General features: G+C 33.7%; 1 protein-coding gene across 5 annotated transcripts in view; it reads left to right on the top strand.

Moving 5' to 3' along the window:
- The window catches only part of FSTL5 (follistatin like 5), a 428524-nt gene extending 410590 nt beyond the window's left edge, over positions 1–17934 (top strand). For all 5 annotated transcript variants that reach the window (XM_084517700.1, XM_084517699.1, XM_084517702.1 and 2 more), the window contains one exon: positions 15483–17934. In XM_084517700.1, the coding sequence (XP_084373826.1) occupies positions 15483–16185 (703 nt within the window). In that variant the 3' untranslated portion in view covers positions 16186–17934. The remainder of the gene's footprint in view (positions 1–15482) is intronic.
- The last annotated feature ends 420 nt before the right edge of the window (positions 17935–18354 follow it).

Here is an 18354-nt window from a genome sequence, read left to right as displayed (position 1 = left end):
TTCAGGAAATAGCCACAACCTGGCTTAAGTCTACTGGCTTATACTAAATCTAAGAGGAGTTTTGCTAAACTGTAAATGTTTTCCAAGCTATAGTTTATTTTTTTCCTCTTGCATGTGCAGACATCATTGCAGGAAAAAAATTAATTCTGGGATAATATAATCTCTCCCTCTGAAGTAGCCAAACAAACTATTATTACAAATAAATAACTGTAGTACCTATGTCCTTTTACATATTTGCTTTTAAAATGCAACACGTGTCAGTATGTGAAAAGATATTACACAATGAAACACATAAAAATTTATTCAATTACAAAAAGAAACGAAACCTGCAAGTATGGGATTAACAGAGTTTCTAGTATCTAGTGATTAGAAGTTATCTTAGTAAATCTTTAATTACTCATTAGTTTTCCAAGTAAATCAAATTATAAAGATTCATTTATTAGCTTTAAGAGGCAATCTTAAAATTATGTAATTAACCAATTTTTTATGTTTGCTGATAAACTTCCAGAGCACAGTGATTTAAAATGTTTTGCTGGGTATGCCTCTGATGGAGTGAATTTTCTTCACAGCAACCCTATTTTATATTATGCATTTTTCATTTGTGACTTTGGGATAGTGAAATTTATTTACAAATTTTTATTTCTATATTTCTATTTTTGAGCATTTAGAATAACAACATTTAATCTTTTCTATTTGAGGTTATGATAGAAACCTCTCTAATGTTTAGTAAAGCAGAGATTCTTGTGTAGTTATATGAATCAAAGAGTTTTCGGTTCAGTCTAATATTTTCTTAATATTTTCTTTTTTTTTTTTTTTTTTTGTTAATATTTTCTTAATTTGAGTCATTAGTAGAGAAAAAGTAGTTGTGATACAATTTAGTGTTTGTTCTTTTCAATGTTCATATATCCCCAGATATCACATTATGGGAGCTTCCTTCTTAAAATGAAGAAAAGACCTTTTGGGACTGTTCTGACACAGATAATTTATCACCTTTGCAGTCCTTATCTCTATCTCATTATTCATTTTCTACTAGTACTGTCTATTTCTTTTGGCATATACAAATTTGGCTGTGCATTCCATATGACATCTGCCCACCTTGCTGTTACCGTATTTTCTGGCCAAATCTCAATTCTATCCTTCCTTGTACTGACATTCAGGGCTATCTTTAGGAATGTATTTTGTTCAGTATAGCTAACCCTTTACAGAATCACAGAATCACAGAATTTTCTAGGTTGGAAGAGACCTTACTTGGCTTTCATTTTTTTTCCAAAAATGAAGTGATTTTTTGTTGTTGTTAAATTGCTTGCTCTCCTTTCCTAAAATGTACAAGAAAGAAAACCATGTGTACTGCCAATGTAGAAAGACTATTTTTTGCTGAGAATTACTTTTTTTATGATAAAATGCATAGTTGCATGTATTCCTGGATTCTAAAAATGTAGAAACTAAAATGTTTTCCTTTGTAATAAAATGTCTTGAATGATTTTCTTTTGAATACTTTAATCATTGGACAACAATTTGCAATAATGAAAAAGTCTGTTTCATATACTTCTGATGTGATTGTTTTATGAGGGAAGCCTCAGACAATACATAGACTCTGGCATCATTAGTACCCTGAAATATCAGGGCTTATCCCAATCCTGTGCAAATGTATACTGAATATGATTGAAAAACACTGAACACCATGTTATAACAAGAAAGCTCTTCCTACAAGACAAAAAAAAAAAAAAAAAAAGTTTCTGAAGAATCCACCATTGGGCCAGCTATGGCAAAATCTTCCCAGCTGTTCTTTACCATAGGTCATTTGAAGATATTCTTCAGTATACGCTCCATTTCCCTCCAATAGATCTCTAGTGAGATATAATTTAAATACTCTGCAGGTACAATCTTACGCTGAAATAGGGAGAGAGGAAAGGAGAGGAAGTAAAGACCTGCCATCAAATTCCATTCTTCATCAGAACTGATCTTTTCATTCATTTAACAGAAATGGTAGCAATGATGTTGTTATATGTTGAAATTACTCATTTTCCAACAGGGCAACCTTCTGTTCTGCATTTTTTAATTTTCTTATTCTTGAGTTATTTTCTCCATTCCTATTTCTTAGCACTGCTATGTTAAGATTTCAGAGGTGTGTTATAATAGTCACGTGTTACTGGTGCAAATATTATTTATATCTTTTCAAGGTGTAGTCTTTAAATACTTTATTTAGAGTGATAGGAAGATGGCTTTGTGCTTAACACTTATACACAAATATGTGGGAGAGCCTTTTCTGCTGCAAAACAGAAATATGAAGCAAGAATTCTTAGTGTCATAAAGAACAGAAACAAAATCAGGGAAACAAACTTCAAAGGTCAAAGACTGTTGTAGTACCCAAAAGTAAAACAACTTTTGTGCTGATGAGCAAAAGCCAATGGGCAAAATCCACTTAGCCTTTTGTTATCATCAAGCAACCTTTTCTGAACTGCAGAAATTAAAGAAAGGTCTTTTCTCAGCAACCTGCCAGAAATGAACTGTTCCAGGAACAATCATTTTGTAGGTCCTGAGGGGAAGACTGGTATGCCCTTGCAATGCTGACAGTTTTTGAAATCAGAAACCCTTCAAAAATGAAAAACGTGTTTTTTATCTAGAGATAAATATTTTATTTGTGCAATATGCTACAGCAGTTGTAATAGGAAATGACAATAAAAAACGTATTTTGAACTTTATTTAAAAGAGTAATTTAAAAGTGAGGAAAATTAACTCTGTGATATTTCAATGGTATGACTGCAAGGCCTTTATGAAATAAAAGAAATCAATGAAAACAGTCTTCCTGAGAATCATCCATGTATGGATATAAAGTTAAGAATGATTTTAATACAAGAAATAATGGTTACAGTGCTGTTTGTCAAGTTCTTAGAAAATCCACAGTTACAAGGAAGAGTGCATTTTTTTTTATTTTGTGTGTGTGTGTGTGTGTGTGTTGTGGTGTTAATGACAAAAGCTCAAAAGACCACTGAAAGCAATTGAGGTGTACCACTAAGAAACAGTTCTTTGGCCAATTTCTTTTTCTTTTCCTTGCTGATAGAATCCTTCTTCAGAACTACAATGGATAATTTCAATTCATCGGGAATTTTTTTTTTTTTTTAGTTTTGTTTAAATACTAATATTTTCCCATGTAGCCAGGTTAGAATATATTTATAGAGTCAGGGACCATCCTGATGCTCTAACAGGCTGTTCATGGGAAGTTAATAGTATTTACTTGGAGTTCCAGAAAACTTGATCAGCAGATTTGATCAAGCTTTGTAGCAATAAAACTGTATCTTCCCATGTTGATTTTTAGCATACATTCTGAATAAAGGTCTCTAAAATATAGAATACTGAGTAGTTTTAAAGATGAATGTGGGATAAAGTAGGTAATGTTTATTATTGTTTCCTTGAAAACTTCTGTTGTGTCAGACAATACTGCTTTTCTTTGCTTTGTGTACAAATAGTTTTGATTGTAGCTCATCTAGTTCTTTTTCTTTTATTTGGTTTCTGTTTTGAGAACATCATTTTCCCAAAGTGTTTGATCTTAGATCTCTTTACAAAAAGCCTATTGTCTTGAGTGGAGTAATCTGTGAATGTAGGGCCAGAAACTAAAAGGAAAGTGGGACATCAGTGTTTACATCGTCATCATTTTCTACTCCATCTTTCCATCACAAATACACTTTCATGTTAAAGTATTTATAAAAATAATTTTAAAACAAATTAATCCTCATTTCTAGCAAACTATTTCTTAGGCTTTTCTTGTGTTGTTATGACTTGTTAACTCGTGTTTACATATTTTCTGCTTCATAGTAAATGCAGTTGCATTCATAAGTAATGTGTATGTCTTGTCTAAAGGAAGAAAATAACAACGTAAAGGTAGCAAAGTTGTGAATATACTGCTTGTTGGCAGCTCCATCCTAGCTTTTTGCTTGGCTGCTGTTTTTAAATTAGTTTGCTCTGTCTGAATGGTGGAAAAAATGGTACCTTGCAAAAACTGTTTTAAAGATGCATTCTTATAAACTGTCCCAAGTTGGAAGGGACCCACAAGGATAATCAAGTCCTTGGACCATGGAGTCCAACTCCTGGCTCCACACAGGACCACCCAAAATCAGACCGTATGTGTGATAGTGCTGTCCACACTCTTTTTGAACTCAAGCAGGCTCAGTGCTGTGACCACTGCCTTGGGGAGCCTGTTCCAGTGCCTGGCCACTCTCTCAGATAAGAACCTTTTCCTAACACCCAGCCTGAATGTTGCAATTTCATGCCATTCAGAATTCACGTGATTTCAATATCAACATTAATGCTGATTCACATGCATTATCAGAATTCACGTGATTTTGATACATTATATGGAATATCTGGTGCATTATTAATTTACACTTTACTCAATTAGAACTTCCCATTAAAACAATATTGCATCTTCACTGATTCTGTAGCTGCAGATCTCAGTATTATCCTTCATTCTGAGTAACTACTGGAGATCAAGTATTATTATAGGATGAGATGAAGATGTTCAGTTGCAGCAAATGAGAGTAAAGTGTGTTTAAACAAGGCTGCCCTAAAGTCTGCCTTGGGTTTGAATTCTTTACAGAATTCTTTCTGTTTTGACATTCACTTTAGTATGCTTTGCCCAGTATCCTTGCACAAAACTCTCAGTCTTATACATACAATGAATAAAGGTAAAACAGATTAGGCCTGTTTTTAATTAATTATAATTCAAGTTCTACTGCCTGAGTAGGCTAATATTTTTCCTGGGTTATCCACACAGGAATGCTATAAAATTCTATATAGAATGCTATAGAATGAGAAAAACTGTGTAACATGACTTACTCAAATCTTAACACTGGGAAATTATGCTTTTTACAAATCTTGGTATTATGTAAAAATAATGGTATTAATGGAAGCAACTGTGTTGTTATGAAATATGGTTCTTGTATGTAGAATTGTAGACGGACAATGCTTAATTGTCAATCCAATTGCAGAAAGACAGTGCCTAAGCTGGATACTAAATTCCTGATGTACCCTTGCAAAGTTTTCATAGTTCTTGTCTGCACAAACAGATATGCTTTTAAAATGTATCTTTTTAAAACAGGAAATTTCATAAAATTTTAAAATCAGTAGATATAGTATTATTTGGGTCACGTCCCATTTGAAAAATATTTGTTATGATTTGTAAATGCAACGTCTAAATGAGAGATGTTAGAAGTTATATGATGTAATTTCATGTTGACATTTTGCAGTGGACAGTAGTGTCAGTGCAAACAGACTGTCTAATCATTTAATAGTGATATGAACATTTAGTTTACTCAGATATAGTGATAAGCAAAGTTACCTTTGGAGTATTCATTGAGAAATGTTGCATGCAATTCTTAGAGCTCTGCAAAATCCTGAAAAGATAAAATTAAAAGGCAAACTTTGGAGTGGGTGGTTTGTTATTTTGATGGGTGTGTTTTTGTTGTTGTTGTCTCAAGTCTCTTGACTTGCGCAAATTCAAAGTTGATCATTATAGTTGGAAAAATACACTTTTTTGGAAGTGAAGTGTATTCATGGTTTCCTATTAGAACTACCCTTTTAGAGCAATGAAGAGATTCCTGAAAATCCAAAGAGAGGATATCCTCATTGCTTTTAACTCTTTTTTTGAATGGAGACATACAACATCTTAGTCTGTATCCAGTACAGACTGGATAGTACTAGCTGCTCCTGTGAGCAAGACTTTTAATTTATGACCAAAAAGAACAGCTTTAATAACCTCTACAACTATGTGGTACCTGAATGTGTTATAATAACTAGGAGAAACAGAAAATCACATTTCAAAGTTTTCAAACTCTAAAAGTTTTCTTTTACTTTCATCCTGGTGTAATGTTAGTAAATTAAACTCAGTTTTCTGAATCTGCAAATTTCTGATAAGTCTATTTTGGGATATAATGTTTTCTTTTGGATAGAACACCTATGGTGAGCATGAGGCTCAGAAGGTAGGCAGGTAGCTTTAGGTGTGAAAATCCATTGCATCTGTGCATCTATACAAGCTATCAAACTTCTGCTACAGTTAATGGAGGTGTAGTCTGTACAGGTAGAGGAATCTAAAAGGCAATTTTGTTCATGCCCTTAAGGGCTCTTGTGCTGGTCAACTTAACAGATTCTCTAGACCCTGTTGTCTGTTTGGACTGCTGGCAAAAATAGCAACTTGAAGACTTAACCTGTGTGTGGATACACATGGTTATATATTTAAATGTAAGTATTTATCAGAAAGCAATCCCACCTGTTTTTTTTTTGTTGTTGTTGTTGTTTTTGGTTTTTTTTTGTAGGGTGGAGGTAATGTGAGACTGAACGATCATAGTGACAATTTTTCAAACTACTTACTGACTGCTGATGTGATTTTAGAGGAAGGAAGCAGCTGTGCTTTGTTGCAATTGCAGAAATATGTTTGTTTTTTATTATTTTTTATTTTTTAATTCAAAGCAGTAAGGATGTAAACCTAAGTGGATTGATATATGTGAAAGAGACACTTAGGGTTAAGCCATGAATTGGTTTTGTCACTTTTGATTTCCTTGTTCATATATCAGTTTTTAATAAACTGATGAAAAGACCAGATTATAAAAAATATAATACTTAAATGACATGGGCCGTTGTGGCAGTATAATCCTTTTGCACATGTGCATAGTCTAAAGTACACTTTTTTTTTTTTTTTTTTAATTTTAAGGTGTATTATTACTTGAAATTCTTATCAGAATCATCCAAAATCTAGTTTTGTGTGGCCTCAGATCTGTCACTGCCATTCTAGATGAAGGTATAGATGTGCTGCCCCCCGCTTAGGATTAAACATAAACATTTTCATGACAGCTGATGAACTGGATTGTTGGATGTTTGTATATCAGTCATAGGTTTACTGCTTACTGTTTTTTCATTACATACAGGTTTATAGTTCCATAAATCTGGATACTAAATCCCATTTTAAAAATACATTCTAGCAACTGAGCAGCAAGACTTGTTTCTGTTCTAGCTATAGCATTAAAACAAGTAAACCCATTTGTATTACACTGTGCATTTTTCTATTTTTCTAGTAAATACAGATGTCACTACTGTTTAAGAAAAAATACATATCATGACAATTATCACATGAAGTTTATCTGAAAGCAATTTTTCTGGTATGTTACATTGCATAACACTGAAGTTTCTCATTTACAGCAAACAGAAAAATAAAAATTAGAAGCATATCTAAGCAGAAAGGAGAAAACAGTGCTTTAATAAATTATGGTCTTGAGTGTAGGTTATGAGACTCTAGAAGTAATCATTTATAGCATGTTAACTTTAGTTTTTACAATTATTGTAATTATTCTTCTCGTAAATATGTGAGTGTGTTTGTTTGCTTTTCCCTATTAAAATTAGGAAAAAGAGGTATTCATCCATACAGACTTCACTGCTGAAAAATATGATTCAGAGTTTATACCTTTTAGGATATTCTCGCTGCTTCTTTTAAGTTAGTTTACAGAAGTAATATAATTTATCTGTCTCAATTTCTCTTTGTGGGATTATTCTGGGTTGTGCCTGCGCGCACGAAGGGAGGGGTTTGGGGGTGCCTGCGAGCACAGTGGGTGGGGTCCTGGGTTCCTGGGTGGGACGCTTTGACAGTATATAAGATACTGTCACGCAGCAATAAATTGGCTTACGGCACAGAACGCTGGTCGTTGTGTCCGTTTGTCCTGGGGCTTTCGGTCGGGTTATCCTACACTCTTCATCTAGGTACTGTAAAACTCAATGGTTTTCACAGAAAACTAATGACTTCTTGTAGTGGGTTGACCCTGGCTGTCAGCTGAACCCACCACCCAGCTCACTTTCCCCCACTGGGATGGGGGAGAGAGAATTGGAAAGGCAAAAGTAAGAAAACTCATAGGTCAACATAAAGACAGTTTAATAAGTGAAGGAGCTGGGGGGGAGATGCAAAAACTACCACTCACCACAAGCAGACCAGTGCGTAGCCAGTTTTCCAAGCATTGGCTACTCTGGAAAGAATTTTATTGCTGAACATAATATTCTGTGGTAGAACATCTCTTCGGTCAATTGGAGTTAGCTGTCCTGGCTGTGTCCCACACCCAAACCTACTTGCTGGGGCGGGACAAAACAAGAAACAGAGAAGGCCTTGATTCTCTGTCAGCATTGTTTAGTAACAACATCAGTGTTCTGTCAATGCTCTTTCGGTCACAAATCTAAAACACAGCACAATGTGGGTTCATAGTTGTGACAATTATTTTTTTTTTGTGGAAAATCTTCGAGGTGGTTAATTCTTTAAAATCTGGTATTAAAATCTCATATTCATGCATATGGAGTAAATGAAGAAAGAACATTTCAGATTTCATAGTTCTAGTATATACTCCAATTGGAGTGGCATGCCCACAGGCTACAGATTCCCACTTGCATTAACTGTAAAATGATTCAAAATCTGAAAATTTGGTCTCATATACTTCAGGCTTGAGTTGCATGAGTTCTCAGTATGCACTCTGACAAACACCTTTATATGCTGCCAGATACTGTGCATCATTTCACTGCATAGAAAAGACATGAGGATTGAGATTCTCATAAATATTGATCAGAGTTTAATGAACAGTGGGAAGCTTCTGCATATCAATCTATATGAGAGGAAATTTTGCATTAAATACACAACCATCTCTCTATAAATCATTTGGGAAATGTGAAGTTACTCTGAAGTATCACTTGTTCTCCAACTACCTAATCATAAAAAACAGGCTAACAGCACACAGGCGACAAGCACAATTTCATTGTTTGACTATGAGTGGCTGTATTTTTTTAATCCTTCTAGTAAACTAAGTGCTTTTGAAAAGTTGTTAGATTACGGTAGCTTTGTGGGTTGAATTCAGGTATCCACAGAACAGAATGAAATGTAAGGTATTAGTGCAAACTTCTTTACCCAGATTTAATAGTCTTGCTTTACTTTAAATGGAGGTGGAAAAAAATAAACAAAAAACACAGCATAATGAAAGCTCAGCCTATTACTTCCTGACTGTTTTACTGAGATCTCCAGTAAAATTCTCTTACTAATATCAGTTTTCTGAAATGTTCCCACTGCATTGGGACTATAGACACTATTGAAAGATGAGATTTTAATATATTACGCTGATAATTCATTGTTTATAGCTCTGGTAAATTACAGTCTTTTACTCCATGTGGCCTTTTTTTGGATCAGAGCTAACCTGTGTACTCCAAAGCTTCCTTTAACCTTGGTGACTTGCAGTATTGCTTCCTGACAATTTTGGAAAATAATGTGTTCTTCTAGTTACTCTTACCTCCTCATCAGAAAGACAAAGTACAAGTTGACAACAAAAGTACAGTTAACAATCTTGACATTGGCATGCCAAGAGGTTCTTTATGCTAGACAGAAGGGAAGAATGGATTCACCTGGTTGTTAGAAAGCAGCAATTAGTTTATTGGACAGTGAAAATTTATTTGCAACTGATCGTTGCTGTATGCAAGCAGGCAACTTTTTGAAGCAGGACTCTATGATCAACGACTGTCCCTACAAGCTATCCACCAATATATTCTATGTTTAGATCAATAAATTTGAAAGGAATGACCATCCCAGCCTTAGAACATCTTTCTTCCTAAGTGAAATTATGTCCGTTATGGTTGTATAGTTATATTACCCAAACATGTAACAAACTTCCTGAATTTAGAAATCAATGTGTTGTAGAGTCAATGGGGACTTTTTTTTCTTAATTGTTTTTGGTCTGTGAGATAAGATATTATGTCAAATAAAAATTAATTTCATAAGATTCAAAATGCTTAGCTGCTTCTTAAAATCTCAGCATCAGATGCCTGAGTTGTATGAGGTTAAAATCTACTGTACTGGTGTATGAACAAAGAATTAATGTTTCTTATATTCATAAGCTTGAAAAGACCATGAGAACATCTTTTCTGACTTTTTAGGAGTTGGACTTGATGATCCTTATGGGTCCCTTCCAACTCAGGATATTCTATGATTCTATGATTTCTGTGCATACCATAGATTTTACATATTTCAAATAATAATTGAGAAATGTAGATAGTGAATCGGGTATTTCTAAATCTACATCTACTTGGGCTTGGTCAAGTCTCCCATAAAGAATAGCCTTTATCTGGAGATTCCCACCAAAGAAAATTCATCACCTCTATAGTAGATTTTTGCAATATGTTGTCATGCTCATTGTTAGAAAAACGTATGCTTCTAATTTTGTCTAGTGTCACTCTGTAATCATTATTATACTTTCTTTGTGTGATTAAAGGTAGCATTACTAAACGGTATGTTCTCTCCATTAAGGTATATGTAAAGTTTTAAAAAGTGACATCTAAATTATATCTTTCTTCAGCTAAATATGTTGAATTCTCTCAGTCTCTTGCTTAAAAATATCCTTCAAATAATTTTAGATGTTTTATCCCATTTTTTTAAATATTCCTTTTTTTTATTATTTTTTTTATTTTTTTTTTAATATCAGAAATAAAGCAACATGAAGCTTTCTGGCTTTGGTCTTCCCAATGTGTAATACAGATATGAGACTTAAGCATTATTCTAACCTCTCCCTGTATCCAAGGACTGTAGGAGGAGGTTTGGTTCTTTTTGACTCCTTAGACTCAGATCTCACATTGACCTGCTTGTCTGCCATCCATTCCAGTATCAGTATCTATTCCAGATCCAGTATCAAGCTAATCAGCTTGCAGTTTGCTGATGCCTTAATTTACTCCTATATGTATCTTCTGGGACCTCAGCAGCAGTAGTGTGGGTAGCCTGTAGCATGATCAGTTAAAAAAAAAAAAAAAAAAAGTGTGTTGGACTTGAAATAACCTGTATTTTAAATCTCACTTTGCCAGTTGATCATTATATTGCTTTAGGAAAGTCATTCAGCTCCTTACTTCATTTGCTGTGATACTTGTGAAGTGCTTTGAAATCAGTAACACTCCTACTTAAGTTCACTGCATTATTATTCTGCTAGCAAAGCTGAGCTTCTACTCTACTCACTTCTAAAAACATTACCTTGTAGGCTAGAGTTTTCCACATTATATCAGTGCCCAAAGTTGTAAGTTGTTTAAGTTTGAACTAGAAAAAAAAAAAATAAAGCAAAAAGTCTTCAACATGATAACGTTATAATAAAGTATATTTTTCCTGTGTTAGAGAAATTGCTACATAAAAGAAAAAGGAAGGAATTTCCATCAGAGCTGTGTTTTCAAATTTCAGAAATCAGCAGGACACAGTGAAGAGCATGGATAGTGGTAAACAATGTTAAGGCTACAAAGTTGAAAATATTTAAGAGCATGAAACTGAGGAATCAGTGTAAAGAAAGCTGCCTCTTTAAGCTGCCTCTTGCACACTTTGAAAAGATGCATTGTAAATGGGTATTCAGTTATAGCTGATTATCAGTAGTTATATCATTAGCTGCTGGAGCAGCAGGAGATTGCAAAATCAAGTACCTTAATAGCTTCAGAGCAAGCAGCGGCAGTAAGAATAATAAATTGTGCTCCTAGGAACAACAAATACAGTATCAGGATAAGGCTTTTGCAATCCTGAAGTCGATTTCTTTGATTTTCAAGTATTTACCTGTGAATTCTGTTACCTAACCTGAAACAGCTTTTTGAATTCTAAGACTAATGTATCTAAGATACTGAAAGCTTTTTACATGTTGGTTTTGGACTGGGATCTAAGTGGTACATGTGAAGTTGCATAAAAAACTAGAATGCTTTGGAAAGTTGTGGTTTAGATAATAGAAATTTAGAAATTGTGTTTTCAGTTGTTTTATGTTTTAAAATGCATATGTTGATTTGCTTTGGAATAAGCATATGATTAACCCTGAAGATATGGAGACATATGCATCTAGGGATGTAGACAAACATCCTCTTCTTAACATACTGATACCAGTGGAAAATTTTGTTCTGCTCTGGCTCCAAAACTATTTAGTTCAAACCACCCAGGTTAATCAACAGACAGATTGCATGATTCCAGGATAACTACATTTATTTTGATGGCATTTCTTAGGGAGTGTTTAATCAAACTACTCAGTGGTAGAATTTAGGGGATCCCTCTGTCAAAGGATGCCACCAGGTTATGAGAAACTGGAGGGATTATGGATAGTGGCAGCAGGCTCTCCCATTAGTAAAACTGGTTGTTGAATGTAAGTCTTTCCACACCTTCAGCTGATGCAATGGTAGGGAAGTTATGTGAGACCTTGTATTTAACTTTAGGGTATATATATGTTCACTGTTTTGATAATCAAAGGTTTTATGCAACCAAAATTATCATAAGTTGAGTGTACCTGTGGTTCAGAAACATATTACATAGGGAATAATGTTTGAGAGGCATAGATTAGTAATTTATGTATTCATCTTGAAATTAGTGACATTTTGAATGCAAAGTATCACATAAATTGAACATTAGCACTGTTTAATAGAGCATTCATAGGCAGGGAAGAATTATTTGAATCAAAGTGATTTAAATCATTCATTTTAATTGTGATCTTAATCAAAAAGAAAGAATTTATGGTTTAGGTAATTTGTACTGTTTTGAATTTGTATTTTACTTCAGAAAGAAAGGATCATTTTCATTGGTTTAGGATAATCTGTAAAATAAATTGATTCGCAAGCTGTGTAAAGATTTGTTTTTGTTTGTCCGGATAATATGTGATACATTAAAACAGTTGTTCAAGGGTTTCTCAAGCTTGAAATACATTTATTTAGATTTTCAAATTATTATTTTTTTTGGTAGAAAAATAGTTAAAAATCATTACTTTAAAATTAGTTGTGATTTCTGACAAATTCTGATTTCTAATTTTGAAATTTGAATGCAGATGAAAACATACAGTGGAATGTTGAGTAATTTTTCTTAGTTACAATGAAGGTAGAATAAAATGTGCTGGGCACACATAGACAACAAGATATGCCAAATATGTTTTAAGGTGAAATGAATGATTTCTTTACAGAAAACATTTTTTCGTTCTGTTTTATGCAGTCTCTGAAAACAGTAGGACAAACTTTGAAAAGTAATTATATACTTAATCATAGAGGTTTGTGATGGGACTTTCAAAATCACATAACCGCTTTTGTATATATTGATGTACACCTGAAAGCATCACTCAGATATAAATTCTGGACATAATTGACAGCAGTTTTGTGAAAGCTTTCCCTTTAAATAAAATTTCATTTTTTTTCCCTATTGTTTTTATTGGTATACAAGAAGAGAAAAATAATGTTTTCAAACCCCAAATCGACTTAACCAATCTCAAATGAAAAAAATGTTCATTTTGTTCACTATTGAAATTGAGTTCAAGTGTAATTAAAGCAAGAAGCCTGCACCGTGCAAAGTACTCATATTTAAATAAATGAAATAATACTGGAGTAGCTGAAAATAGAGCATTTAATGTATTCAGCATGTGCCATTGCACTGACCTCAGATTACATATTTTCCTTTGCCTTCAGATACCTTTAACTCATTAAAATAAGGAAAAGTGAGAAGTGTTAATTACCATCCTATTCAATTTTAAATTTGTGTAAATGACATCACTAAATGATAGCAAGTAACCTGTCTTTTTTTTTTGTCCTGTGTTACACCATTCTACAATAATCTGAGATTTTCCCACATGTTCAGTTTCTTCCTGTTCAAATGCCTTAACCTCTCTTGCATATGCCAGCCATCTTCTTCCACGCCAGTAGTCCAGTTTTCCTCCACATTCATTTTCTATGATTTCTGACCTGCCACCTTGGCATGTAACACTATGTGCTAAATCTAAGGCAAAGATGAATTCCTGGTGACTTTACCTCATGCTTCCCTCTTCAGGAGTATCGTTATCCTCTATTTAGCCACCAGTCATCATTCCATGAAAACTCCGCACGTTACAACCTCTCCTTCTCAGATGTGGCCAGTAGATTCCAAAGCAGTAACACTGGAGCAGGGCAGAGATGAGGAAATAGAGTTCTGTGTGAAACGACATGAATCTAATTGTATTAGAAATAGGGCTAAAGACTGACAACATAAACTGGACAGGTCACAAATGTTGGCTGAGTTTATATTGTGTATAATAATGCTAACATGACATTCTGTTTTTGTTGCTTTTACATGTTCTGATGTTTCAGTGCTTGATTTAGTAATTTAGATATGTGTGTGGTTTTTGTTGTTGTTTTTGTTTGTTTGTTTTTCCCACATTTAATATTAATAATGAAGGTAATATTAATGGCAGCGTCTAGCCCTCCATCAGTACTCATGCAGGAAAAAAAAATGATTCTACAGTTCTATGATCCTATCATACTGAAGTAGAATGCAAGGATTTCTGAAAGTGGGGCTAAAATTAAAAGTGTTCTTGAAAATTCTACTAGTTCAGTAGGAAGTACAAATATAATTCACCCTATCTTACATCTGAAGAACTGACTGAACAATGTCCTGAAACCTTTCTGCCTGTTTCTTTGGTGGTTCACAGATAACTGAATATATTGAGGTTGCAAGGTATAGTGTGAAATTTTGTGCTATTTTCAACAACTCAATTGTTGAAAAACTGTGGCTCTCATAGTGCTTCATGTGAATAGAATCTGAAAGGTATTTTTAGATTATATATCAGTACACAGCAGCAAGAAAGCTTCATTTGTAGGATCAAAGATTGAGTAAAGTGTTATGTTAAGAAATGTGTCAAAGGAAAACAGCTGTTTTGGATAAGTGTTGTGAATGCTCTTAGATTATTAGTGAAACTAATTTACTTTGACATAACTTCATAATATTTAGAGCAGTGGTTTAGGCATATAAACGATTGATTGTGCAGTCAAAATTTACATGTTAACGTTATAGAATAGTCATATAATGTATATTTAAAATGTTATAAACATTAAACTATGGAATTTTAAGTCTTAACCATATTATTAATGTTCAGTGAAAATTCCCTGATGTATGGAAATGCATAAAGGGTCATTTAAAATGTAAGAAATGGTGGGGCTTGGATAGTTGGGAGGCATAAACCTAAATCCTTTTATGATATTCATTTCTGCTGAATTAAAATGAGAAAGATTTGGATAATTATCTGAATAACAATGAGAACTGGATTAAGCTGATATTCTCAAGAAAGCTGAAGAACTGTATGGAGTGAATTAAAAAATGTGAGACGTACTATCTAGTGATATTTAGTCTTTTTCTTCATAGTGAAAGTTTTAACTGGATAGATATGCTCAAAGTAATGTTTATCTTTTATCCTATGTCACTTGGAGAAAACAAACACTTTTCCAACTAATCAGATAAATATTTTTAGACATTTCATTTGATGCACTCTAAATTAAAATCATGAGAACACTGACGAATAAAATTTATAAAATGCTTAATATCTGAAATATCTGAAGCTGAGATATACATGCATATTAGTACAGTGCTGCACATATTAACTCATTCACTTTGTTACATTGGCTTCCCACATTTGTACATAATGCATACAATAACTCTGACTTTGATTTTGTGCTTCTCCTTCCAGGTTTGGATTTATTCTGCATAAGGATGAGGCTGTGCTCCAGAAAATTGATCTTGAAACTATGTCATACATCAAGACAATTAGTTTAAAGGATTATAATTGCATTCCTCAGTCACTGGCTTATACACATCTTGGAGGATTTATTTTTATCCATTGTAAGCCTGACACTACTGGGGCTGTCCTACCACAGCTTATAGTGGATAGCGTTACTGATTCTGTGATTGGATATAACGGCGATGTAACAGGCACACCACATGTCTCTCCAGATGGACACTACCTTGTCAGCATTGATGACACAAAGGGTCTTATGAGGTTCCAGTACATAACAATGAGAGGAGAAATACAGGATGCATTTGACATTCATACAAATTTGCACATATCTGATGTAGCTTTTCAGCCATCATTCACTGAAGCTCATCAATACAATGTCTATTGTAGCTCCAGTACACAAACTGATGTTCTCTTCGTGGAGCTCTCCTCTGGCAAGGTTAAGATGGTAAAGAGTCTTAAGGAGCCTGTAAAGGCAGGTGAATGGCCTTGGAACAGTAAGAACCGTCTTATAAAAGACAGTGGCCTTTTTGGTCAGTATCTCCTGACCCCTTCCAAGGAATCTCTGTTTATCCTGGATGGACGCCTCAATAAGTTAAATTGCGAAATCACTGAAGTTGAGAGAGGCAACACAGTAATTTGGGTTGGAGAAGCATAAGGATGTGTGTTGGATATTTACTGAATTAATAGTTTTACAGCACTTAAATTATACCATTCTTTAAACCTAGACATTTCATTTGAAATTGTTAGGTCCTTCTATACATGTTATTTCTTTGACTTAAACACAATTTGAGACAATTTCCACATAAAAGTTACTAAAACAACAGCTATATGATAATGGTACTCCTTATAGACTATCAGCCAAGATTGTATTGGTTGAGTGGAATTGCTGAATATTGAAATTGATGATAAACATTGTGCATTATCTTAAAGAAAGTAGTAAAAAACATAAAGATTCAGGGAATTTAACGTGATACTTTGAATTTGTAAATGGAAGAATCATATGTAAATATGATTCAAATTTTGGTTTGGTTTGCTTCAGACACAAAATAAGAGCTGTTGTACAACCTTTGATTCGTTAAACAGAAATATTATGTCCTGTTTTGTCCAGTCCACTGTTTTATCTTTTCGTGCCTTGAAGCGAAAGTCTCACAAGAAAGGTAAAGCATAGAAATTGTATAATTTATTCCCATTGTGTCTACAGGATTGCTTGTCATTGGAGAGAAACCTTTAGTATCAAATTTCTAGTCTCAAGCTTTGGAACATACAAAGAGAAAAAAAAGAAAAAAGGAGAAGTTATATTTGCAGTGCACAGTTTTCTGATTGCTGCTGTTTGTGGAGTTTATTTTTATGGTGATTCTTAGTTGAGAAAGCTGCTTGCAGAGGCTTTCTATTTTTTTTTTAATAGGTATTAATTTTTTCAGCTATCACAGGGATTCATCAGTGAGGAGTTTGAGTTCTGCTACAGAGAAACATTGCACTTAACTCTTCAGGGTAATCCACATTTTGAAAACATGGCATCATGAAGCTTCACCTTTACCAACAACAAAAAAAAATAAGGTATTAAAAACAAAAACAAACACACATTTAGGAAGCTGGAAACTCAGAGAACTGAACTCAACAACCTATAGGTAATACTTTTGCTTATGCATTGTACCATTGAACCATATTTGTTAAACTATTTGGTTAACTCAACAGACCTTCAATTTCATGCATCCAATTGGATTAGTGAAAAAAAAAAAAAAGAATAAAAAACAAAAACTTTGTATTTTTTTATAGTTTCATAACTTGGAATTCTAATTTTAATGATGAGCAAACATCTAAATGGGACAAATGAGATTCTCAGAAGAATAACAGTAGTTAGTAGGATAAGAAAGCCAGCAGTAAACAATGATCCAGACTTAGAGCGATGACTTAAAAGTTTGGGAGTATGTTTATTTTTATTACGTTTTTGCTAAGGAATGCTTATAAACTCTTAAACTGACCTCCTTTTACTGAAGGCAATCAATACAACAAACAACACCTTTTGTAAAACAAAATTTTACTCCAATCTAGATTGTGTAAAATTATTTAGAAATCTGGAATTTTCTAGCATTGTAATCTTGTGTGCATTTAGCATCCTGCCCTGTGTGATACAGTAGATCTCTCTTTAGCTTGAGCAAGCCCCCTGGTAGGTAGATTTAACTAAATTAAGAGTCTGCTTACATCTCTAGTTACTGAATCTGTTTTCCTTTTTAACAAGTTTTTTCCATTGTGAACAAACAAGAATCATGTAATCAGTCTGTTACTCACTTATTTGCAGTAGTCTGTTTCATGCATTTTTCTTCTGTAACTTACACCACGTGAATGTTCTGTATGTAGAAAATGCTTGACAAAAGGAGAATAAACCCCATAAATTTTAAACTGACCTGACTTTGGTGAATGCTCCACATGAAGCGGTATGTAACATAGATTTTATCTGAAAGCAGGGTAGAAGGAATTTAATCTGCCTTTTATATCTATAAAACGTGTATAAAATAAATTATATCCAGTGTGGAAAGAAAACTTTTTAAAAGAGTTTAACTATGTGGAAAATTTCCTTTGGCTGCTACAGAGAAAAGCTTATCTACTAATCACTTAGGTACAGAGTAATTAGAGTATAGACATGTTTATTCCGTTGCCAGGCTTCTGGACCCAAAGACCTCTAGTCTAGAAGCTGTGTAAATTTAAAAGCCTAAACCAAGAAGCATGGCACTAAACAGCTGAACAGCTCACTGTCCAATGTGCTCGGCATAGGTGGAATGTACTTTGCCTTCTCCTTGCATAAGCATTAACAGTAAAATATAAG

The sequence above is a fragment of the Aythya ferina genome (assembly GCF_964211825.1).
Source record: "Aythya ferina genome assembly, chromosome: 4".
Classification (NCBI taxonomy): domain Eukaryota; kingdom Metazoa; phylum Chordata; class Aves; order Anseriformes; family Anatidae; genus Aythya; species Aythya ferina.
This window is presented reverse-complemented; position numbering and strand designations above follow the sequence as displayed.